Below are 27,289 nucleotides of genomic sequence, written 5' to 3' on the forward strand. Positions count from 1 at the left end.
ACAACCTGTAAATCCTTCCAGTGTACTCCAATGGCAGTTGCTGAGAGCAGGAGAGATTCCTGGTAAGCCATATGATGGACTATAACATGCATATAAAAGTAGTGGGGTGGGGAGGGGGGCCGTCGCTGGCTAAATCAGTTAACTGGATGGTCGGTGTTCAATTCTTCTTCTGACTGGGGATTTGGGACCTGCCTCCTTGCTCTCCAAATAGTGGCGGGCACAGCGCTGTAGACTGGACCTGCTTTCAAAGAACTGGAGATGAATCAGCAGCCCTCCCTTCGTAGCAGTGGAATAAGTTCAGCCGCATTTTCACTCTTAGCTTTTCATATTTCACTACTTAACACCATTTAATCCATTCCTTCAAGATCATACTTCCATAAAGGACCGACCATCTCTTCTGCCTCTCTCCATTCACAAGATTATGTTGCTAATTAAATGACTTTGGAACTTTTTATCCTCTACCATTGTAACCAGAAACATGTGTTGTTCATTATTTACATGGAGAACATCTTGGCATCAGTCTTAACTGTTCTCTTTCCTAGTTTGCACTTTATCCTACTGCCATGGTTTAAGTTATTAGGAATAGTCCACCTGTTAATGAGTCAGTAAATGAATATTAAGACAATCCCACTCCGGAGAAACAATGAACCTTAGCTATAAGATATAACATTTACCTTCAAAATATGAAGCTGTTGATGAATCCGCCATGTCTTCTCATCAAGATCTTGATCCTCCACTGCAAAGGAACCTACATACTGCAGGAATAATTCCACAGATAAACCACAACTTTTGCAACAGTGCCTTGAAATACTACTCAGCATTCGTAACCAAAACCCAAAGTTATCCAGTGATTAGCAACTATTTTTTAGATTATCTGCAATTTTCCCACCCACCATCAACAATTCCTCAGATACACAATCCCAGCACTCTGATCGTTCTGCAGACTAACCAGCTGCTTAACCAAAATATTGAGGAAAGAGATGACTCATTCATCCTCCTAAGGAGAAACAGTAAAACCTCCATACTGACCTCTTCTCAGCAATCCAACTGAGATTAGTTCACCACCTTGGAATCACAGACGCAATCCCACATCCTATTAATCAAGTGCATTGGGACTCCAACTTCCTCTTTCACTGTATTACTTTTAAGATAAAACTTTCAGATTCCCAGATGCCCTTTCATAAAAGGGGGAACATCTCAACCCACCTAAATTAATCTCAGCCAAACATGCAGGGTGTTTTCTTGTTTCATTGCTAAGCAATGGATTACATTCACTTGAATCATTAAGTGGAGGCTACCTGAGTCATTCTTCTTCGTAACAAATGTCAAAATGAGGAAAGACTGCTGGCTGGAAAAATGTAAAAAAACTTTCTGTCATTAACATAAACATTCTGCAAATTACCACACTTAAAAATAAAAAAAAGGATTAAACATGCCTTCTCTATAAAGTAGCCAAATTATAATCCCGCATCCTCCCACGTAAAAAGTCTGCAGCGATGTCTCCCAGAACTACTGAATTATTGTTCAATTTTTTAAAGTCAGATTTCATTCATCTGATTGTCGATTTCAATTTCAGATGGGAAAAGTGAAAGACAGATCATGTCATTTCCTCATATGGGAATTAATAGGGAGCCCTTCAGCCATCATTTCTGTCCATTGAAATACTGATACAAAACACTAGGAGAGAAAGTCAAATATAATGATATAAGAACTAATTTCCTTTCTTCCTAAAGACATAGGTTCATGTTGGGGTACAGATATACATATACCATCCAACCTCCACACTTTGCCGAACTGACCATTTTTTCATGTATGAGCCCAGTATTTAGCAGGTCACTGGGCTCATCACAACCAAGAGAGATTCCTGGTAAGCCATACGACGGACTACAACATGCATATAAAAGGTAATTGGGTGGGGAGGGGGTGTGCTGTCACTGGCTAGATCAGTTGGCTGGATAGTCGGTGTTCAATCCCTTTTCTGACTAGAGGTTTAGGATCTGCTTCTCTGTCATCACAAGGCCACCATAACTAAGTTTGGCCGTTGTCACCAGATATCCACATTCACTAACTGAAGTCACAGCACCATAATTATTGTAGAATCAAAAGAAGTTCTACAGCACAGAAAGAGACCCTTCGGCCTATTACGTCCATGCTGGTTCCCAACAAGAACAATTCACCAAATGCCACTGCCCCATTTTTTTCCCTAAAGTCCTATCCTTTTCAGATAATGATCTGTTTCCTTTTGAAAGTTATAATTGAATCTGCTTCCAGCACACTCCCAGGCAGTCCAGATCACAACCACGCTCTACAAAAAAATGTTTTTTCTCATGTCAACGTTGCTTCTTTTACCAATTACTTTAAATCTGCGATGTCCTGTCCTTGGTTCTTCCACCAATGGCAACAGTTTTTCTTCATCTATTCTGTTGCCCCCTCAAGATTTTGAACACCTCTATCAAATTTCCTCTCAACCTTCTCGAAGGGGAACAATGTCAGCTTTTCCAATTTATCTATGTAACTGAAGGTCCTCTTTCCTGGAATCATTCTCATGAACCTTTCTATAAAGTCTCTTGTGCCTTCACATCTAACCTAAAGGATTAGACACAATACTCCAATTGAGACCAAACCAGTATTTTTTTTTACAAGTTTTTCATGACGTCTTTGCTCTTGTGCTCTGCACCACTGCTTATAATGCCCAGAATCCCGTAGCACTTAATAACCGCACTCTCAACCTGCCCTGTCATCTTCAAAGATTTGTGCATATATACCTCCAAGTCCATCTACTCCTGCACCCCCTTTACAGTTGCACTATTTATATTGTCTCTTCACACTCTTCCTATCAAAATGAATCACTGCACACTTCTCTGCATTAAATTTCATCTGCCACTTGTCTGCCCATTCCATCAACCTGTCCATGTCCTTCTCACTGTTTACCACACTTCCAAGTTCTGTGTTGTCCACAAATTTTGAAGTTGTGCCCTGGTACACCAAAGTTTATGTCATTAGAATAGATCAGAAAGAGCAGAGGACATAACACCAACCTCTGGGGAACTCTACTGTAAGAGTTTTTCTCAGTCCGAAAAGCCACAACCCTTTAACTATGAACATAAATCCTGACTGATTTTTACCCTCCAAGGCCCAGGAGCACGAAGATCCATTTTCTCAATCCTACCGGTGTTCTGGCCAAGATCAGCACACATCTGGAATTGAACCCAAGAAACATTTCTCAAAAGGAACAGTAATTATTGTAATACAGGGGCGTCCAAGACAAAGTCTGTGGATCAAGTATTGCCCCTTTATGTGGATTTCAAAGACTACCCCAGTTCCTTTCCTGTGTACAAAGCTGGTTCAATTTTTGCTCTTTCTAAGCTTAAAGGATAGGAAAAATCTGCTCTGAGGGTTCAGCATTAAATGCACTAAATCAGGGGGCAGTATTTACTAATCACCTTGGTGTAGCAAGTTTAGAGAGTTAAAGCTTTCTAATTTTAGCAAAGCGGAAAAATCAGCAAGGATAAGGGGAGGAGAATGAAAAGGAGACCAGAGAAGGATGCAAGAAAATAGAAAGGTTGGAAAAGCTGGGGTTGCTCTCCTCAGAAGAGATTTGATAGAAGTGGTCAAAATTATGAGGGGTGTAGATAGAGAAACTCTTTCCATTGGCAGAACAGTCAAGAACCAGACAACACTTATTTAAGGTGAATGGCAAAACAACTCACAGAGACCATGAGGAAAATCTTTTTTAATGCAATGAGTGGTTAAGATCTGGAATGAACGATTGAATCCCTACAAAAACCCATCCAGCCAATCAAGTCTGCACCGATTCTCCAAAACAGCATCTCATCCTGGCCCACCACATCTCAATAGCCCCACACATTTATTATGGTTAATCCACCTAACCTACACATCTTTGGACAATGGGAGGAAACCAGAGCACCTGAAGGAATGTGCAAATTCCACACAGATAATCACCTAAGGCTGGAATTGAACCCAGGTCCCTGATGCTGTGATGCTGCCCAGCAGTGCTAACCAGTGTGTTGCCCCACAATAGAGGCAGATTCATTCATGGCTTTTTAAAGAGAATTGGATAAGCACCTGAAAAGACAAAAAAAATACAGATCTACAGGAGAAGTGGGGGAATGGCATTAACACAGAAACAACGGGTCAAATGGGCTCTTCCGTGTTATAGACATCCTATGATTTTTAAGTACTGGAAGTTTCATTAATTGTCTTGTGTGTAGGGCTCATCTTTGTGTGGAGCCAGAACTGGAGCAAGTTAAATGAGGTCACTGAAGAGAAAGGAGGTTAGTTTTTGAGGAGGCATTTGAAGACACGGAGGGATGCAATAGATCATGGATTGGGAAGAGCATTGAGCATTTTAATATACATCTAACATTTCAATCTATTTATTTTAGACCAATGCGCTGTATTGTGAAACTGGGGCTCCTTTCAGTAGAAGGTCTGATGGAGATATTGAAGATGAGGAAGATTTTGAAAAGTTAATTAGGAATACTATTCCTACTGTTGGTGAATTGGAATTGGAGGGCATACATTTAAAATCAACATCAGGATCAAGAGAATGTGGTTATTCTTTTAGGCAATACCGATTATCTCCTCAGAAATAATGGTGGGAGTGGACTCCATAATAGCTTTGAAAAAAAGGGGAATGGATAAATATTCAAAAATTAAATTTAAAAAAGGTATATAGGCAAAAATCAAGGGATAGAGGCTCTCCAAAGTATAGCAGGTTTGGATGCCATGAGACGAATGGCTTCCTGTGCTGGAAAATGCTAATTTTGTTTATTCCTGAGTGTCACCAATGTCCAATTCTAATTCATTTAGTGCAATGGGGAGAGGAACTGATGATCCCATCTTTAACAGTGAAGGAAAGGCTCCCCCTGTGAGTAAGCGTCCGTTCCCATGGTATCAAGAGCAAACTGGGCACCCAACTCTGGAAATGTGATTAGTCTTAAAGAGCCTTCTGAACAGCTTCCAATAGCAAATCCTCTATTTTTCTTGGTAGTTCGATAGTTTTCCATGACGGACACGTCATTCTTTTGGATGCTCAGAACTGGAAAACTGTTCGTGCTTATCCTTTCAGTCGCAGGATGTGAGTAACGTGCAGTGGGGAGGGCATGTTGTAAGATATGAAACATTCATGACATGTCGCGACTTAAAGGAACGGCCGGGGGGGGGGGGGGGGAAGACAGACATAATGCGCCAGAACACGGGCGAGACTGACAAATCTATGCAAACCCCACCTCAAATGCAAAAAGGGGAATCTCACCTCCTGATTTGGCTAATGCATGGATTTTTTTTTCTCTCGACAGTTGTTAAGCAGGAGATTTTTTTTCCTTTAAATGCATTTATCAAGTTGGTAGCGAAAATAGCCGCTGCCTGCGTGTTAAAATGTACATCACATTGCAGATTAAACAGGGGCAATGTGAAATATCCACACCGATATTTCTTGTTGCATTTCCGCACTGGACAGCCTGATGCACCGCGACCATGTAACAACACACAAGGCGGATGAAGTGCACACACACAAACACAGCTCAGGCTCACACAGGAACGATCAGTACATACCTCCACGAACTTAGTCCTGCTTCTGGATTTCTTGTCTGGAGAGCGGCTCTTGGCCATCACGGCAGACACTTGAGCTCAGGGGAGAGTGGGGTGTGGGGGTTGGGGGCTGGCCGGTCCGTTCAGTGATGGTGCGGACAACTCCGAGGGCTTTGAACTTGCAGCAAGTTTGGGTGGTGGAGTGGACGTGAGGACGAGCGCCGGTCCGCAGAGGATTCCGGGCTCTGAAGCAGCGAGGATGGAGTGCCAAACAGCGGCTGGATTTCCACGGGCGAAACCTCACCTGGTCCTCCTCTCTCTCTCCCTACACTGTCTGTGTTGACATCAGTGCTCACAGAGGCGTGCGTGCCGTGCCGGAAATGGTTCTCTTTCATGCCAATGTTATTTCCACAGCTCCCAACGTGCAGACCCGAGCGAAAGGGGAGTGGGGAAGTGTTAAGGAGGCGCCTCCCCCCCCCCCCCCCCACTGCTGCTGCTACTACTACTAAATCCTGGCTTCAAACCTTGACGCTGTGCATAAAGTTTCGTTTTCTGTTTAAGGATATTTGATCATTCCATTGCCGAGAATTGTTATTCCAAACACTTAAAAAAAAACAAAAGTATCCAATCGCCCACCCTGTGAAATGTCTGTCAGCAACAAGCTAACTACCAGAATTCTCCTAAAGGCTTAATTGGCTCTGCTCCATTCAGAAAGAATTGAGGACCCAGCCTTCCTATTTCAGCAATTTTATGATTTTTACTTTTTTTAAATAATTAATAGCTGCTTCCTTACATTTTGCATTCATAATGTCCTGTGCTGCTTCCTTACCCTAACTCACCATTGCAAATGATCTATTTTCTTTAAGCAATATGTTACTGTTGCTCTGAGTTGTCCTCTCTCTCGCGCCTCATAAATTTATGTGGCTCTCAGCCACACTTTCTCCAATGAAATCACTTCACACTTAACTTCTCACTCATTCTTTTGCACACGCCTCAAAATTCTGTGTTTTTTTACCTCCCGCTGGATGGCCTTCCTCACAGATTACATTCTTTAAAACTCGGATTTTACATCACAAAGACTCCATCTGCGTTTACTTCAACTCTCCAGCCTCCTTCTACACGTATAGTGTCCTGAGCCTTGATTTCCCTATAAGTTAAAATCTCTACCGGTGCAGTAAATGTGGTTTGGATAAAGGTAAAATCGCCAGATAATCATGGGTTGCTGTCTCCTTTAAGCGGGACAGCTGACTGATGGTGATTTTATCCTGAGAATCGCCACACCTCAGGCGAAGGGTCAGGTTGAGAAGGTTCATGAATAACCTCAGCCAGTATGGGAGTTGAACCTGCACATAAGAACATAAGAAATAAGAAATAGGAGCAGGAGTAGGCCATCTAGCCCTTCGAGCCTGCCCCGCCATTCAATAAGATCATGGCTGATCTGTCGTGGCTCAGTTCCACTTTCCCACCCTCTCCCCATAACCCTTAATCCCCTCTCTTATCAAAAACCCATCAACCCGCTTCTTAAAAATATTTAGCGAGGCAGCCTCCACCACTTCAACGGGCAGAGAATTCCAGAGATTCACCACCCTTTGAGTGAAGAAGTTCCTCCTCAACTCCGTTCTAAACCGCCCCCCCTTTATCTTGAGGCTGTGCCCCCTAGTCCTACTGTCTTTTTTGAGCGGGAAGAGTCTCTCCACCTCTATCCTATCCATCCCATTCATCATCTTATACGTCTCAATGAGATCTCCCCTCATTCTTCTAAACTCTAATGAGTACAAGCCTAGTTTATTCAGCCTCTCCTCATAGCTCAACCCCCTCAACTCCGGTATCAGCCTAGTAAACCTCCTCTGCACTCCCTCCAAGGCCAAAATATCTTTGCGCAGGTGCGGCACAAAGATATTTTTAGCATTGCCGCCCATTTGGATAACCTGTTTGGAGATTGTCAGATGAACAGGAGCAGACCATTCAGCCCCTATCATTGAATTCAATCATGGCTGATTTGTAATTAGAATCTATTCACCTGAATTGAAAATGGTGGCCCTGGGAATCTTCAGGTTGGATCAGACCAACAGAGTTATTTTTTGCACAGGAACCAAACAATTGTAAGTAAAAGATCTGAGCATAGGTTTTATAAACCTTACAACCAATATCCCAGAGTCCTCCATCACCATCCCTTGGTGGTGGCAATGACATACTGTTGGGTGAGAATCGTCCTGGGAATCCTCAATATCGATTTCAGACCCCAAGAAGTTTTTATGGTATCAAGTTAAACCTGCGCACAAAACCTGAAGATTATCCCTTCTGCCCTCCATCAGCTGATGAATCAGTACTTCTCCATCAAACACCGTCTAGGAGAAGCATTCAAAGTAGCAAGGGCACAAAATATACTCTGTGTTGGGTCTTCAGTGTGCATCAGTATGAGTGTCTTGTTGCATACTACTGGTCAGGACGTATCTGCCAGACTGGGCCTGCAGCAGTTAGTGATAGTACCATCAAGAAGGAAACATCTGCCTGAATTTGCCCTTACCAGTCTACCTGTCGCAAAATGCATCTGTCCAACACAGTATTGGTAGAAGTGACCATTGCATAGTTCTAATAGAAACAAAATCCCATCTCCACACTAAGAACACCCTACATTGTGTTGCCTACTTTTGTGCTAAATAGATTAGATTCAGGACAGATCCAGAGTTCAAAACTGGGCCTTCTGAGGCACTGTGGGGCATCAACAAGAGCATATTCCTCTATTATTATTAAGCCAATGGGAAGTGCAGGAGGGCATGCCAGGATCAGCACCAGGTATAAAAATAGGTGCCAACCTGATGAAGCTTCAACATAGGAATCCGTGCACGTGGGGCAGCAGAAACAGCATATGATAGTGAAAGTGATATCACAAGCAGTGGATCAGATCAAAGCTCTGCGGTTCTACCACATCCAGTCCTAAATGATGGTGGACAAACTGATCCCAGGAGGAGGCTCTAAAAACTTCCCAATCCTCACTGACTGAGGAGCCCAACACATATGCTCCATCCTTCTAGCAATAAAGGACAACATTCCATTTGTCTTCCTAATTACTTGCTGTGCCTGCATGATCATGTTTTATGAACCATGTGCAAGGCAATCCTGATCCCTCTGTATCAAAGCATCTCTGTTTGAATAACATTCTACCTTTCTATTCTTCATACCAACAGGGCCAAATCACATTTTCCCACAATACACTCCATCTGGATGCATCCTTCTTATAGAATCTTTCTTTCTCAATGGAATATGTCGTTGTTGGGAATTATGAAACATCTCCTTAAATGTATTATTTAATCTCCTTAAATGTCTGCCACTCCATATCAATAGTCTTTCCGTTTGACATATATTTCCTATCCACTGTAGCTAACTCTGTCTCCATTCCTTTGTTTAAGTTTAAGACACTAGTTTCAGATGCCAGTTTCTCATCCTCAAACGGAATGAGAAATCCTACCATGCTGTCATCAAAGAGAATCTTTATTATGAGTTTATTAATTAATCATGTCTCAATATCTCATTATCAAGTCTAGAATACTCTGTTCCCTGGTTAGTTCCAGAATGTATTGTTTTAAGAAACTGTCCCAAAAACACTTTATGAACACATCCTCAAGTCTGTCTTTGCCAATTTCATGATGAGGATTAATTGGAGGAACAATTGGGAATGCACAAGAGGCCAGAATTACAAGAGTGCAAATATCTTAGAGGGTTGTGTGACTTGAGGAAGTTGCAGAGAGGGGATTTGAAAGAAGGAATGAGCATTGCCTGACTGGGGATCAGTAGTGAATCAGCAGGCAAAGGAGGATAGGGAAACAGAACTTGAGGTGAGTAAAGATAAGGGCAGCTGAGTTTTGGATGATGTAATCTTTAGAGGATGGAATGTGTAAACGCACCTGGTTGTGCTTTGAAACAGTTAAGTCTGGCGATAACAAAGGCAGGAATGAGAGTTGTAGCACCAGATGAGCTGAGATAGTGACAAAGTCAGGTCATGTTCTGGAGGTGGAAATAAGCAGTCTTAATGATGGCACAAAGCTCATCTTGGGACCAAATGCGACAACAAGTTTGCAAACAGACTGGCTTAATCTCAGGCTATTGTCAGGGATAGGGATGTAGTTTGGAGTGGGAATTAAAAATAATGCCTTGAGTCTTCCCAGTATTTAACTGGGAGAAATATCTGTTCATTGGAAACTGGGTGTCAAATAAGCAATCTGATAATTTAGCAACAATGGAGAAGTCAAGAGAGTAAGAAATCTCTTGAGGGCACAACCTCAAGATATGGGGGGGGTCAGTTTAGAACGGAGTTGAGGAGGAACTTCTTCACTCAAAGGGTGGTGAATCTCTGGAATTCTCTGCCCGTTGAAGTGGTGGAGGCTACCTCGCTAAATATATTTAAGTCACAGGTAGATAGGTTTTTGGTAGGCAAGGGAATTAAGGGTTATGGGGAGAAAGCAGGAAAGTGGAACTGAGCCACTTCAGATCAGCCATGATCTTATTGAATGACGGGGCAGGCTCAAAGGGCTAGATGGCCTACTCCTGCTCCTACTTCTTATGTTCTTATGTTCTCACAACACCAGGTTAAAGTCCAACAGGTTTATTTGGTGGCAAAAGCCACTAGCTTTTGGAGCGCTGCTCCTTCATCAGGTGAGTGGGATTTCAGTTCACAAACAGGGCATATAAAGACACAAACTCAATTTACAAAATAATGGTTGGAATGCGAGTCTTTACAGGTAATCATTCTTAAAGATACAGACAATGTGAGTGGAGAGAAGGTTAAGTACAGGTCAAAAAGATTTGTATTGTCTCCAGCCAGGACAGTTTGTGAGATTTTGCAAGCCCAGACAAGTCGTGGGGTTATAGATAGTGTGAGATGAATCCAGGATCTCGGTTAAGGCTATCCTCATGTGTGCAGAACTTGACTATCAGTCTCTGCTCAGCAACTCTGCGTTGTCGTGTGTCGCAAAGGTGGCCTTGGAGAACGCTTACGTTCAGAGGCCGAATGCCCGTGACCGCTGAAGTGTTCCCTAACAGGAAGAGAACAGTCTTGCCTGGTGATTGTTGAGCGAAGTTCATTCATCCGTTGTCGTAGCATCTGCATGATCTCCCCAATGTACCGTGTTTTGGGACATCCTTTCCTGCAGCATATCAGGTAGACAACATTTGGACAAGTTGCAAGTGGATGTGCTGTGTACCTGTTGGATGGTGTTCTCACGTGAGATGATGGCATCCGTGTCAATGATCTGGCACATGTTGCAGAGGCTGGTGTGGCAGGTTTGTGTGGTGTCATGTTCACTGTGCTCCAGAAGGCTGGGTAGTTTGCTGCGGACAATGGTCTGTGTGGTTGTTTGGAGGCAGGAAGTGGAAGCGTGGCGATGGCCTTAGCGAGATGTTCATCTTCATCAATGACATATTGAAGGCTCCGGAGAAGATGTAGTTTCTCCGCTCCGGGGAATTACTGGATGACAAAGGGTACACTGTCCGCCGTGTCCTGTATTTGTCTTCTGAGGAGGTGTGTGTGGTTTTTCTCTGTGGCACATCAGAACTGTCGATCGATGAGTCGAGCGCCATATCCTGTTCTTATGAGGACATCTTTCAGCGTCTGGAGGTGTCTGCTGCGATCCTCCTAATCTGACCAGATCCTGTGCATACAGAGGGCTTGTCTGTAGGGGATGTCTTCTTTAACGTGTTTTGGGTGGAAGCTGGAGAAGTGGAGCATTGTGAGGTTATCCGTGGTCTTGCGGTACAGTGAACTGTGAACTGAAATCCCACTTACCTGGTGTTGTGAGATTTCTTACTGTGTTTACCCCAGTCCAAGGCCGGCATCTCCACATCAAAGTCAAGAGGGGCGGTGGTGAGATAAAACCAGGTGTCGTCACCTTACATGTAAACATAATGCTGTGCCTTCAGGTGATGTTGCCACAGGGCAGCCTGTAGATTAGAAAGAAGAGGTGGACAAGGACAGACCCTTGGGGTAATGATCTAGAAAAAGGGCAAGAAACTATTGCAAGTGACTCTCTGGCTATGATTAGAAAGAAAAGAATGGAACCACACAAGAACAGCCTCACCCAGCTAGACAACAATGGAAATCCATTTGAAGATATTAGTGTGGTCAAATGTGTCAAAGGCTGCAGACAATCAAGAAGGATGAGGAGAAAATGTTTACCTTTGTCATAGTTACAAAGTATATCGTTGTGACTTTGATCAGAGCTATTTCGTAACTATGGCAGGTTGGAAGCCTGATTAGAGAGACTAAAACATTGAGTTCTGGGAAAGATGGGAATGGATAGCGAAGGCACAACAGGTTCAATGACTTTGGAGAGAAAAGGGAGGTTGAAAATGGGTAGGTAGATTTCAAGGACAGAGGGATCAAGAGTTAATTTTTTGAGAAGAGGAGCAATGATGGCAGATTTAAGGAGAGATTGACAACACCTAAAACAATGTTTATAATATCAGCTAACACTGAGACAGGAGGGAAAGTTGGATAGTCAGCAATCCTGGTTGTGGTGCTGAAGATTTATGTCCCAGAAATTGTTGCGCCCATAGCTAAACTGTTCCAGTACAGCAAAAACACTGGCATCTACCCAACAATGTGCAAAATTGTCCAGGTGTGTCCTGTCCACAAGAAGGAGGATAACCATTCCAGTCAACTTTTGCTCCCCTCAGTCTATACTTAATCATCAGCAAAGTAATGGAAGTTTTTGTCCACAGCGCAACTTCTTGCTCACCAATACTCAATTTGGGGTCTGCCAGAATGCTCAACTTCAGTCTTTAATACAGCCTTGATCCAAAAGAGCTGAATTCAAGAGGTGAGGTGAGAATAACACATGAACGTTGGAACATACACACAAACCTACAAATTAGAAGCAAGAGTAGGCCATTCAGCCCCTTGAGCTTGCTCCACCATTAAATAAATTGATCTGCTTGTGGCAGTATTCATCCGTCCCTCCATTTTCCATCCATCCACAATAACCTTTGACCCTCTTGTCAACCATGAACCTATCCACCCCGCCTTAAAATTATTCAATGATCCTGCCTCCACTGCTCTCCGGGGAATAGAATTTAAAAGATTTTCAATCCGTAGAGAGAACTCCATCTTAAATGAGCGATCCCTCAGTTTTAAACTGCGTCCTGTAGTTCAAGTCTCTTCCCAAGGGGAAATTTTCAGCATCCACTTGCCAAGCTGCCTCAGGATCTTACAGGCAGGTTTCTATGGCCTGGCTCAGACAAAATCATAAATCCCACCTGAGGCCAATGGAGATTTCCATTCCGGGAACCTCGCCTGCCCCAGAATTTCGGCCTAATTGCAAGATCACCTTCCAATCTTCTAAACTCCAAAGGATGCAGGCCCAACCTGCCCAACCTTCCCTCATGTCAGATATCTGTTGAGGGATCATTCTTGGAATGGCTTGTAATTTCTTAATTTCCTTGATGTTAACCGTTTGTATTGATATAACTGACTGCAGTATATCCAAGTCACCCAATCAAATTGAACTTGATCATTCTGTGATCTGTATCACTCATGACTTTTATATTCTGTACATGTAAATCAGATGGATACTATCACATGTGGCTTCCCTGATCCACTGAATCATGAAACATTATGTTGAGGATTTCCAATTTATATTTGGTTGATTGAAGTTCCTTACCAAAGATCCTGCTTTTATGTACCTGTCTGAATTATTCATCATGTATACTCTTTCTCTTCTGACCTGACAGTCTTTAACATTCCTCCCATGTTAGCCTTAATCTTCCTGTGTTGACCAACGGGAGTTATTGAATGTATAATGTTCTGCCTTCCGTGAGACCATCCTCTCACAGATTCCTGGCGTTTGGCTGAACAACTTTTCCAGTTTGCTTCACTTTAGATTTCCCATTCTTTAGTCTTTTTGGCATGTTGGAACTTCCATGCAACCAACCTCCCCAACGCGCCCCCCCCGCCCCCCCCACACAGTCCCCCCTCCATCCAACTCTGCTCAAGGTAACTCTGGCCAGTTTTATGGCCTTAGGGTAACTGGGCGTTTAAATTTACATTCTTGAAATAAAATAATCTGAACAATTTAATGATCCTTCTGCGGTTAGATGTGCCTGTTTTTCCTTATCTGTTCCCTAAGTGACTTTCATGAGGTGAAAGGCAAGGTTGCCTCTGCGTTTAGACCCCAGTTATTTCCTTGTTTTTATGTGTGGTGCATAATAAATCTTTAAGACATTCAAGCTTGTAGAATTCTGCAAGGAATTTGAAGTAACACTGTTAACTGATTTTCATGGCAGTCTCATTAGTTTAGTATCAACACTTTGTTCTTTTCTTTTGGTCCCCGAAGCGTAAGGGGTTTTAGTTCAGTCAGGCAGCATGGTCGATGCAGGCTTGGAGAGCCAAGGGCGTGTTCCTATGCTATAATTTTCTTTGTTCTTTGTTCAGGTAAAATACTGATCAACTGGAGCAAACAAAAAATAACCAGATAATCCAACATGGATTCAGGATCAAGCTTTATGACTTTTGTTTACAGGATTGTGTACCAATCTACTTCGCTGTACACAAGCTGTTTTACTCTTTCTTTTTTCTGAATATTTTGGGTCTTATTTTCAGCGGATGACATTGGTATAACCTAATTTATCAATAATAGTTCTTAGTTTACAGACAACGAAAGAAGGACTTGCACATTTTGTAATGTCCGAGGGAGCTTCACAGCCAATAAAGTACTTCTAAATTGTGGTTTCTGTTGTAGGTGACTAGTTTTCACATAGTACCTTCCTGCAGCAGCATTGAAATAGATGATTGGATAATTATTTGTAAAAGTGACATTGGTCAAGGGATAAATATTGGCCAGGACATTTGGAGAATTCCTCTGCTGTCTTCAAATAGAGCCAGATTGTTTATACCCGCTTGGCCAGGCAGATAGGATGTCAGTACAACATCTTAGCTGAAAGACTAGCTTCACCTCTGACAGTAAAGCAGCCTTGTGGTATCATGTATCAGCCTCAATTAAAAAAAAATTACAGGATGCAGGCATTGCTGGCTAGGTCAGCATTTATTGCCCATCCCTAATTGCTTTTGAGACAGTGGTGGTGAGCTGTCTTCTTGAACCACTACAGACCCAGGGTGTAGGTACACCCACAGTGTTGTTAGGGAGGGAGTCCCAGGATTTTGACCCAGAAGCAGTAGAGGAACAGTAATATATTTCCAAGTCAGGATGGTAAATTACTTGGAGGGAACTTTCAGATGGTGGTTTTTCCATGTGTTCGCTACTCTTGACCTTCTAAATGGTAGCAATAATGAGTTTCGAATGTTCTGCCTAAGGAGTCTTGGTAAGTTCCTGCAGTGCATTTTGTCAATAGTACACGCTACTGCCACTGTTTGTCAGTGGTGGAGGCAGTGATTGTGTAGGGGTGCCAATCAAATGGGCTGCTTTGTTTTAGTTTGTGTTGAGCTTCTTGAGCGTTCATGGAGCTGTATTCATCCAGGCAAGTGGAGAGTATTCCATTACACTCCTAACTTGTGCCTTGTAGATGGTGGACAAGCTTTGGAGAGTCAGGAAGTGTGTTACACGCTGTAGGATTCCTGTAGCCACAGTATCTATATATATCTAATTCAGTTCAGTTTCTAGTCAATGGTAACCCCCAGAATGTTGGTAGTGGGGAATTCAGCAATGGTAATACCATTGAACGTCCGGGGTGGGGGGGGGGTGGGGGGGGCGTGGTTAGGTTCTATTTGGCGATGATCATTGCCTGGCACTTGTGTGGCACCACATTTATTTGCCTCTTGTCAGCCCAAGCCTGGATATTATCCAGATCTTGCTGCATTTGAACATGGCCTGCTTCAATATCTGAGGAGTTACAAATGGTGCAATCATCAGCAAACATCTCCACTTCTAAACCTCAGATGGAAGGTGGGTAATTGATGAAGCAGCTGAAGATGTTTGGGCATAGGACACTATGTGAGACTATGTGCTCAAGCTTCTGACACAGTCCTGAATCTATAGATTATATACTCAGAGATGGGAGAACTATCAACTGAGCTAAGCCCATTGTAGACTGCTTGTGATTACTTTAGGAACAAGTTCAAATTGATGGATATATATCATATAAAGTTGAGAAAATTGTATTCTGCAGATGCTTTTTCATGTTCTGAAAATTATGTTGAAGGTACTAATCTCAATGCTCTGTTGTTGGAAATGGGAAATCATGGCTTACAGGACTCAAAATCCAAATTCAAACGAGAAACACAACAACCAGAAAAGGTAAAGTGGAAACCTCACAATTGCAATGTTTGTGATCATGTCAAGAATTAAAAGTAATCGTGTAAGGAGCCAGTCGTGAAAGTAAGCCACGTTCACTTCTTAATTAAAAAGTAACAACATCCTGGCATGCTTGTTTGTTGAAATGAATTCTTGGCCCAGAAATGTTTGTGGCCCTACTGCTGGTCTTCAACAGTGTCAAGAACATTGTATACTCCCCATGGATATCTACAACATTTGCAATGTGTACTGCCAATCTTAGTAGTTCAGGACAATAGAGGACCGCATTTAAAAAGATTAAAATACAGTTGTTTTCCCTGGAATTCATTTTCTTCCTGAGAAATGCTAAGGCAGCTTTTGCAACTAACACTGGAAGGGTAATGGTAGGAGGATAAACTTCATAAAACAAACACCCTCTATTTTTGGGTGTTATAACCTACCCGCCCATTTATGCGACTCTATTATGCATCCACCTCTCCACAAAGAGGAATCTCCGAATGATGGGCAAACCAGAATCCTGGCCAAAAGTCTACTTGCATTAACAATGTTTATTCCAATAGTTAGGGAGATACTAGTAATATTTTTGATGCCTCCTGACATTGTCTCATCAGATTTTTAAATCTTGCATGTGTCTGACAAAATGTAACATTCCCTTTCAAAAACTGGCTGATGTGCAGTTATTTTCCTTTGGAACAAATCCTATTCAAATCAATGCGTAGTTTGCATCCTTCACCTCTGAACTTCATTATAAGATTTCAAACAGAGATTACACAGTAGGAAAGTTCCATTTTGCAAGTTGCCTGCCTACATTGGACACCTGTTGTTGCATTGAATGAATTGTTTTAATAGAGGCATTGCCGACAAGCTCAACAACATATTGGCTCAAAATCTTGCTTGCTGTTTTGACGACTGCTGCTGAGTGATAAGCAGCAGCCAGAATGTATATAAAGTCAGCTGGAATCTGGATTCCCTTCTCGATATAAGCCGTGGCCCTCAGAAAGAACTCAGTCTAGCATTGGCCTCATGAAGTGTACCTGGTTAACAATTCCAATCACCCCACAGGCTAAACAGCATTGCATGTTCAAAAGACAGCCAAACTAAAACAAAGACTTTTCTTTATCCATGCTTCCAAGTCCCAACCTCAAAACAGCACCCTCCCCCCTACTCACTGGAATTAGGTAATCACAGTGACTTCAATTTTATTGTATTATGGAGCAGGTCTTTTATTTCACCTCCAGTGTCAACAAAGAACAGGCTTTCCTCTGTCTTTTCAGAGGCAAGACCACCTAGTGCCTTCTGGAGCCACTCATTCTCCAGAAACCATCACCCTATCCAATCCCCACCTTCCCCCTCCACAACTTCAGTAATATTGCTGTCTTTGCTCCTTCTTGTTCTTGTTAAGGCAGATGATTATCCTCCGAACTACAATCCAGAATGTGGTTTGTCATGATGATGGAAAAAAGCCCAAATTATGTGTGGATATACTGAACTTATAACTAAGACCTGTGGTTTTAAAAATGGACATACAAGGCAAAGATGGCTTAGGATGTAAATTCAGCCGGTGGCTGAATTACTTATGGGTGATACCAAAAGAGAGACAATGAAATTGATGACAATCCCTGTCAAGGATACATCAGAAGCACGAAAGCCAACACAAACTAACTGCCATCTCATGTGGAGATAATGGGAGCTGATGACTAGCCCAGCAGGAATGATATCCTATAAGCAATGTCCTAGATTTTCACCCTCCAGGAATATACAAAGACCACAGGATAAAAGCCAAACTGCTTAATCTGGTCAGAGTCAACTTGAGCTGTGACAGCATGTGACTCAGGAAGAAAGACAGCAGACTCCTGCAAATTTTACAGCTAACTCTCTCATTCTGATTGCGGAAGCAAACCAAGTCAATAAAGCCAGAACTGAAAAGGAAACAGGGCAGCTTCTCAGCTATAGCATAGAACACTGGAATTTTGAAACTCACTATTCACCTGTTGAAGCCAGTGCTACTGGAATCAGGAATCGCAACAACTGCAACATTCCAACATCTACTGTTCATGGACAAGTCAAAGAGCGACTTTCGGCTTCAATTCTCGGCCACGATTCTCCCAAAAACGCTGAATTGGTGGGAAAACTGTTCTAGATCACGACTGTTTTCTCAGTTCAGCTTCTCGCTCAAATTTCCCCACTCTGCACTGCAGAGGTCACAATCATGAATATCATTAAAAACCCAGAGGACGGGACCTATACGTGCCAAAGAGCCTGAAATCGGCAGGATGAGCGGGAACCTGTGCATGTGCACATCGCTGGAAGATTGCTGAAAAGACCTCTCAGCATCCAGATCACTGACATCCAACCCCACAAACATCGCTGCCCTCATTGCTGGCCCCCACAGACATCTGCTGGCCTCATTACTGGCACCCCCCCCCCGTCACACAAAGACATGGTTGCCCACTCACCTCATGCACCCATGGATCCAGATAATACGGATACCCTTGAACATACTGGCTTCACTGCTGCCCTGCAGAGAACTAGCATTGTGCTGACATGCACAACCCCAGCTTGTGATCATTCCCTCTCTTGAATGGGAGCTTTGAGTATTGCACCCCGCTCTGGACACAGCAGCTTATTGAATGGCAGCCAATCAACACCCCAAAGGATGCATGACACTCAACTGAGTGCAGCCTTTAAAATCTCACAAGTATTTGTTGCCAACAGGCCCTTCACTGGCCACGCTCACCGCACCTGCACCTCCCTAATAAGCCAGAGCTGGATATAAGCTGTAGGAAGGGACATACAACGACGATGTCACAAAGATGTCTGTGTGGAAACCTGCTCCCAGGTTTTCAGAGACCAACCAGGAGCACCTGCTAGATGCTGTGAAGGAGAGGCGTGATCGGATCTTCCCCAGCCACGGCCCTCACCCATGGGGTGCATCCACCGCAGCGTTGAGGAAGGCGGTGGCAGAAGCAGTGAGTGCCAGGAGCCTGACACCACGGTCTGGCAGACAGTGTCGCAAAAAAATGTACGGCCTTCTGCGAGCAGCAAGAGTGAGTGTGCGTCCCACTTGGAACCTGGCACATGCTTGGCACGGACCTCAAACCCTGCTTAGACACCTGAAGGGATGCAACAAGTGACCCCTTCCCCCAGGAACAGAATCTAACCCCTTCCCCTCACCCCTGAACGAGCATCCTTCAGCGGTGACCGCTTTCCCCGAAACTGTGAGTACAATGCCTGAGACACAGGCAAGCATTGTGCATCATGCACTGAAATATGTTAATGCTTGCTATCCGCCTTATGTTCCCACAGGAAAAGAATATCCACAAAGCACAGGAAACAACATTGACTGGTAGTGGTGTGCCTGACCTGAGGCAGCTGACCAGCATGGAGGAGTGTGCCATGGTCATGGTGGGGGGGTGATGGGCCATCCCGAATGGTCACCGACAGTCAGGTCAGGTACAGCTTGCAATTGAGCAGAAGTGCACCCTCAACCTAGGTCCTCCTCTAAATAAGTGCGATGCTGCATAGAATGTTTTGCCTCCCTCCCTCTAATGTGTGTTCTTTTTTCACAGCTCTGGACCCAGAGGAACCCAGGAAGGAGGTGGGGGGTGGGGGTGGGGGTGGAGTGGTGGACTCTGACAGAACCTCACCCAGAGAGCTGTGAGGAAATAGAAGGCCCCCTCCTCCCCAGATATCACTGGTCCACGAGCCAACACCTGATGGCAGCGGGCGGAAGGCCACCAGGCATCTCCAGGACCTGCCTGCAACATCCCTCACACTCCACTAGTAGCACTTACCTCCTCAGGCCAGTTCAAGACTGCTATGCCAGGTCGAGACTTTTAAATACCTACTCTGATTCGCGCCAAAATTACATTGCGCCAAAGAGGTGGGAGATGCAGACTTGGGCGAAGATTGCCATATGTATTCTGATAATGGCATATAAAGGTATGTAAACTCATGCTAATCAGGTTCCCGGTGTTGCCATTTTCTCTGGCTGGGAGATGTGAGGGGAACATGCGGGTAAAAGCTGGCAGGGGATGGCCAACGTGCATCTCCCGGCCTGACCTGCCAGAAAAGTTATGGGTCGCAATGGGAGAATCGCAGCCCTATTTCTAACCTGTGGGTAGATACATTGAGTTATAATTTTTCTCATATTTAGTACCTAATACACTCAGTTTTTCTTTCTGGTTAAATCACCTCCTCTTAAAACATAAACACTTTGGGCTAGGAAGAGGTATCCGCAAAGGAAGGGATCCTTTTTAAATTAATCTTGTTGCGACCAGCAGAGTGGGTTGAATAAAGAAAGGGAGTTAATTTATCCCTCCTCACCTGGGATAACAAATCTGAGGAACTTTGCCTGGGGACTGGTTGTAACATGTTTCATTATTCACAGTTTCTTGGGAGTACAGCATTGATAGAACAGAGGTAGATTTTTGACCTTACTTGTCTGGGCACTAAGCACTGCCTTGGCAAAGTGCAGCAAGGAAAACTTGATGCAAAAGATCACATGCCAACAGAAGTGAAATCAGATAGGTTCTAATACTGGCATCACAATCCATCGTGCTTGATTTCTATTACTGCCCCCCACACCCAGATGACAAGAAACCAAAACCTAACCAGACAACCCTATGTTCAAAAGGTTCTGCTCAAACCCCAGAAACAGGATGAAGAAAAGAAAGAACAATATGGATAAGGTATCTAGCACAGACAAAGTATTCCACATTCTCTAAGAGATCCCTATACAAACACATACAGAGTGTTCCATGAATTGTCACTTTTGATGACATAAACTAGGTGTTGATGGAAATGAGAAATCTGGTGAGCCAAATTCTTGATTCATGAGGTTCCCCTGCAGAGAGTCGCTGAGAATGTACATTAATCATGACCAGATGTTTGCCTCCTCTGGGGAAGATTGAAGTCTAGTCGAGCAGTTCACTAAAAATACAAAAACAAAAAGCCAGCTTCTGAAGGAAATCAAAGTATCATAGCTTTACAGAGGCTCAAACATCTCTGCACTAACTTAATACTTTGGAGATTGAAAATGTCACAAGCGATTAATTAACACAAAACAGAGTTTAATTTTTAGGGTTTCTTTTTCCCATCACTGTGTAACTAAATAGTTTGTAGGTAGTAACAACCTGTGAGTAAACCAATGGTGATCATGCTGAAGAATGGTTTTTGTATCAGTATTAATCTAGATTAGCAGTAAATTATGTTAGATTAAAACTGCAATAATTAATCAGTTTAGTAATTGGAAATAATCCATTTCAGCACAATCACAATCTCAGGCATTATAAACACCAGCTGTCAAACTTGAAAGGTGACAGGCAAAACTGCCTCAACACACAAACCATGACCGAGCCAAGCAATTTCTACAAAGGCAAGATGCCAATCTTGGAACAGATGCTGTATTTCTACCTCAAGGGAGCACTGCGATGCTTTGAAAATTAATTAGCAACATTTTTGCAACCAAAAGGGATACCGGGAATTGTAATAAAGAACTTATCAATGATATTACTTGGAAACAAGTGCAAAAACACTCACCAATATTAGCTTGAAGGCAATAAGCAAAGGAAACTAACAAGTACAAAACTTCTGTTTTGACAGAGGGCCAGTTAAAAACAAAAGCTGAGTGACAAAATCCATCATCCCAGTCAATTATTGTATCTGATATGTACTTTGTCACAATCACAAGGTTTATAAGAATGCTGTATTTTGGGACTGTAGTTTTAAATTTAGGATAAATGGACGGGTTCATGTGGCCTGTTTTAAAGTCTGCCTGACAATTAGCCTGTAGTCAGCATGGACTGCTAGTTCCATAGAATTGCAGAAGGGGGTTGAGTAAGGAGGTGGGATGAAGACAGGGGCAAGGCAAATGGAAAATCATGAAAAATGAGTACTCTATTGCAGCTGAAACTATTTAGCTTGAGCTGAACTGATATGTTTGGAGTCAGACCAGTCGCGCAATTGTGCCATTCACGCAGTACTCATGGGTGAGTGTGCCAATGGTTGCTGCTCTGTCACAGATTATACTAATTACAGAATCTAAATTCAAAGATTGCCATGGCGGCAGTGGGGTGGCGGGGGGGGGGGCATGTGACAGAACCATTGCCAGACTGGGCAAGTAGAATTTCCCTATAGAAAGGTGGCCTTGGCACAATGCCATAGGACAGCACTTGTAATCATTTGCTCTATTCTTAAATGCCAATTGACAAGTGAACACAAAGCCTTGGAGTGAAGATTAGGACAATACCTGCACCTCAGATGAGAGCTCAGGATGCAGCCAAGTGGTTGAAACTGTTGCCACTCAATAATGCGGCAGCTGATATGGTGTGAGGTTTTGCTCAACCGTCATGCAAACTAAGGGACTGGGCATCAGTGTTGTAGCCAGGATGTGAGTTAATGGGCTTTGAAGGACAACTGCAGATGATGAATGGACAAAGAGTGGTCCATTAGTGGACAAATGCTGCCCATGATAGTGCAGCAAGGATACTGTTAGGAAGATAGAGCCTTGTGATCTCACCATATGCCTTATTGCTAAAATGCAGGAGAGAAGAATGCAACCAAAAGAGAAAACATTGGAAAATCTCATCTGTAAGGAGAGAAACAAAAACTGACATTGAGTCCAGATGACCCTTTGTCAAAGCTAAAAGCATTTGGCCATTCATTGATTTTCTGTGTGGATAGCTATTAGCAATCTTTTCCCTGGTTTCTATAGCTATCACTCATCTTTCATTCCCTCCCGCTGCAGAATAAGTATCTCCCATCTTCTCTGCCTTTTAGCTTTGAGAAAGGGCCATCTGGGCTCGAAACATCAGTTCTTTTCTCTCCTTACAGAAGCTGCCTGACCGCCTGAGATTTTCCAGCATTTTCTCTTTTTGTTTCAGACTCCTGCATCTGCAGTAATTTGCTTTTATTATTGAGAAGAATGTAACGGTGGATTCTTGGTTCACCAAAAGTGGGAGCAGAACAGTTAAGAGCAAAGAGTTGCAGGGCCTCCTCCACAACAGAGGATGAACCCCAGAGAGCCATAGCTTGTAGATGCCTCGCTAAACCCAGGCTTTACAGATGGTGCTTATCATTCCAGCCGACAATTGAGAACCAATGTTTTCAAAAACTGCACATGTTCGGGGAACTGGTTGGTCACCTTCTGCAGGATTTGCTGCCAAAGGAGGATATTCACTGCCAGTGTAGCTGAAAGTTGCAGCAGCACTCAATTTTTATGCCAATGACTCCTTCCAGTGTCCCACAGATGACCTCTAAGGGATCTCGTAAGCCTCCAAACACAAGTGCATCCAGGATATCACTGATGCAAGTTCCGCAAGGGTGCACAACTGTGCATTTTGATTGGGATCAGGCAAGAGAGGAAGCAAGAGCACTGGGATTTGTGCATTGTCTGGTTTCCACAGGTGCAGGGTGCTATCGACTGCACTCACATGGCACTCAGAGCTCTGTGGCATCGAGCTGTCAACTACGTGAACCGCAAGGACTTCCACTTACTGAATGTTCATCTGGTCCGTGACCACATCAAAGGCATCCTATAGATACGTGCTCCATTCCCAGGAAGTGTGCACAAGACTCCTCCATCTTGAGTTGCTCTTTAGGGTCCTCAGAGGCAGTAGGTTGGCTCCTGAGCGACAAGGGCTAGTCACTGAGGTCATGGCTGATGATGCCTATGCGGAAGCCACAGAGTGCAGCAGAAACAAGACACAATGAAGCTCATGCTGCAACTCACGCTTCGGTGGAGCAGACCATAGGGATGCTGAAGATGAGGTTAGGGTGATCATTTTACAACTCATCAGCTTCATCCTGGACCACAGTATCCTCACCTTCAACAGCCAATTCTTCATCCAGACATACAGAACAGCCATGGGGACCAAATTTGCACCTCAATATGCCAACATCTTCATGCACAGGTTCGAACAAGACCTCTTCACCACACAGGACCTGTTTCTGATAGACAGGGGAATTAAGGGTTATGGGGAGAAAGCGGTAGTGTAACTGATCCACTTCAGATCAGCCATGGTCTTATTGAATGGCGGGGCAGGCTCGAAGGGCTAGATGGCCTACTCCTGCTCCTATTTCTTATGTTTTTATGTTCTTAGGACCTTCAACCAATGCTATACACTAGATACATCAATGACATTTTCTTCTTTTGGACTCACAGGAACAGTCACTGAAACAATTATATGATGACATCAACAAATTCCATCAGACTCACCATGGACTACTCTCTGGAATCGGTTACATTCTTGGACACACGCATCTCCATCAAGGATGGTCACCTCGGCACTTCACTGTATGCAAGCCCACAGATAACCTCACGATGCTCCACTTCTCCAGCTTCCGCCCTAAACATTAAGGAAGCCGTACCTTTTGGACAAGCCCTCCGTATGCACAGGATCTGCTCAGATGAGGAGGATCGCAACAGACACCTCCAGACGCTGAAAGATGCCCTCATAAGTGACAAGATTTGGTGCTCGATTCATCGATCGACAGTTCCGATGCATCACAACGAAAAACTGCACCGACCTCCTCAGAAGACAAACACAGGACATGGCAGACAGAGTACCCTTTGTCGTCCAGTACTTCCCCAGAGCAGAGAAGCTACAACATCTTCTCTGGAGCCTTCAATAGCTCATTGATGAAGACAAACATCTCGCCAAGGCCATCCCCATACCCCACTTCTTGCCTTCAAACAACCGCACAACCTCAAACAGACAATTGTCCGCAGCAAACTACCCAGCCTTCAGGAGAACAGTGATCACGACACCACACAACCCTGCCCCAGCAACCTCTGCAAGACATGCCGGATCATCGACATGGATGACATCATCTCATGTGAGAGCACCATCCACCAGGTACACAGTTCATACACTTGCAACTCAGCCAATGTTGTCTACCTGATATGCTGCAGTAAAGGATGTCTAGAGGCATAGTACATTGGGGAGATCATGCAGACGCTACAACAACAGATGAATGAACACCACTTGACACCAGGCAAGAGCGTTCTCTTCCTGTTGGGGAGCACTTCAGCGGTGATGGGCATTCAGCCTCTAATCTTTGGGTAAGCATTCTTCAAGGCTACCTTCACGACACACAATATTGCAGAGTCACTGAGCAGAGACTGATAGCCAAGTTCTGTACACATGAGGACGGCCTCAGCCTTGTGTTCTATCTGTAACCCCCACCATTTGCCTGGGCTTGCAAAATCTCACTAACTATCCTGGCTGGAGACAATACACATCTCTTTAACCCATGCTTAACCCTCTCTCCAGTTACATTGTCTGCACCTTTAAGACTTGATTACCTGTAAAGACTCACATTCCAACCATTATTTTGTAAATTGAGTTTGTGTCTTTATATGCCCTGTTTGTGAACAGAACTCCCACTTACCTGACGAATGAGCAGCACTCTGAAAGCTAGTGGCTTGTGCTATCAAATAAATCTGTTGGACTTTAACCTGGTGTTGTGAGACTTCTAATTGACAGAAGGCAGAGCATCAGGAGAAATGGTCTTTTTCTGGTTGGTACAATGTAAATAGTGGGTGCCACAGAGTTCAGTCCTCAGGCCCCAACTGTTTAAAATATACATTAATGACCTGGATATAGGGATAGAAGGTACCATAGCCAAATTTGCCGATGACTCTAAAATAGGTGGGATAGTAACTTGCAAGGAGGATACTAAAAATTTACAAACGAATATCAGAATCAGACATGAAAGGAAAATCATGCTTGACAAATCTGTTGGAATTCCTTGAAGACATAACTAGTAGACTTGACAAAGGGGAGCCAGTTGATGTGATGTTTGGACTTTCAGAAAGTGTTTGACAAAGTCCCGCATAAGAGATTATCATGCAAGATTAAAGCGCATGGGATTGGTGGGGGGGGAAGTGTATTGAGATGCATAGAAAACTGGTTGGCAGAGAGGAAACAAAGAGTAGGAATTAATGGGTCTTTTCAAATTGGCAGGCAGTAACTAGTGGGGTGCCACAGGGATCAGTGCTGGGACTCCAGATATTCACAATATCTATTAATGATTAGAATGAGGGAACAAAATGTAACGTCTCAAAGTTTGCAGATGATACCAAATTGGATGGGAGAGTGAACTGTGATGTGGATACAGAGATCCTTCAGCGTGATCTGGACAGGTTGGTTGAGTGGGTGAATCAATGGCAGATGCAGTATAATTTGGATAAATGTGAGGGTATTCACTTTGCAAGCAAAAACAAGAAGGCAGATTACGACCTGAATGGCTGTAAATTGGGACAGGGAGAATGAGCTGGATCTGGTTGTCCTTCTGCACCAGTTGCTCAAGGTAAGCATGCAGATGCAGCAGGTAGTAAAGAAGGGAAATGGTATGTTGGCCTTCATTGTGAGATTTTGCGAGTGCAGAAGCAGGGCTGTGTTGTTGTAATTATACAGGGCTTTGGTGAGGCCACACCTAGAATATTGTGTACAATTTTGGTCTCCTTTTCTGAGGAAGAATGTTCTTGCTCTCAAGGTAGTGCAGCGAAGGTTTACCAGGCTGATTCTGGAGATGGTTTACCAGGTTGATTCCGGGGATGGAGAGATTGATTAGGTTAGGGTTGTTTTCGCTGGAGTTCAGATGAATGAGGGGGGATCTCAGAGACTTATGAGAGTCTAACAGGACTACACAGAGAGAATATTCCCAATGCTGGGGGAGTCCAGAACCAGGGGTCACAGTCTGAGGATTCAAGGCAGACCATTTAGGACAGAGATGAGGAGACATTTCTTCACTCAAAGAATGGTGAGTCTGTGGAATTCATTACCATAGGAAGTAGTTGATGCCAAAACAATGAATGTATTCAAGAGGCGATTAGATATAACACTTGGGGCAAATGGGATCAAAGGTTATGGGGAGAAAGCAGGAAAGGGGCAATTGAGTTGGATGATCAGCCATGATCGTAATGAATGGTGGAGCAGGTTCGAAGGGCCAAATGGCCTTCTCCTCCTCCTATCTTCTTTGTTCCTATGTAGGTAGGTGAGTGGACCAAAACGTGGCAAATGGAGTTTAATGTGGATAAGTTGAGTTAGCCATTTAGGTCAGAAAAATGGAAAGGAAACTTATTATCTAAATGGAGAGAGACTTTGGGGTGCTCCGGTGCAGAGGGATCTTGGTGCCTTCATGCATGAGTCGTAGAAAAATGGTGTGCAGGTACAGCAGATAATAAGGAAAGCAAATGGAATGTTGGCATTTATAGCTAAAGGAATAGAGTATAAAAATAAGGAAGTGTTGCTGCAACTGTACATGTCATTGGTGAGACTGCACATGCAGTATTGTGTACAGTTTTGGTCCCCTTATTTAAAGAAGGATGTAATGGCATTAGAGGCAGTTCAGAGGAGGTTCACTAGGTTGATTCCAGAGTTGTGAGGTTTGTCTTATGAAGAGGGCTTGTGCAGTTTAGGCCTATACTGTCTAAAGTTTAGAAGAATGAGAGATCTAATTGAAGAATATAGGATGATAGAAGGTATTGA

At 43.6% G+C, this 27,289-nt stretch overlaps 1 protein-coding gene across 1 annotated transcript in view; it reads right to left on the reverse strand.

The window, feature by feature from the left end:
• The window catches only part of sh2d5 (SH2 domain containing 5), a 65,678-nt gene extending 59,720 nt beyond the window's left edge, over positions 1-5,958 (reverse strand). The window contains exons 1-2 of the mRNA XM_080215048.1: positions 5,578-5,958; positions 675-755 (exon numbers count right to left, since the gene is read on the reverse strand). Of these exons, the coding sequence (XP_080071174.1) occupies positions 675-755; positions 5,578-5,634 (138 nt within the window). The 5' untranslated portion in view covers positions 5,635-5,958. The remainder of the gene's footprint in view (positions 1-674; positions 756-5,577) is intronic.
• Positions 5,959-27,289: the final 21,331 nt, after the last annotated feature.

Source organism: Carcharhinus amblyrhynchos, chromosome 30 (genome assembly GCF_965287045.1).
Source record: "Carcharhinus amblyrhynchos chromosome 30, sCarAmb.v2.hapA, whole genome shotgun sequence".
Lineage (NCBI taxonomy): Eukaryota > Metazoa > Chordata > Chondrichthyes > Carcharhiniformes > Carcharhinidae > Carcharhinus > Carcharhinus amblyrhynchos.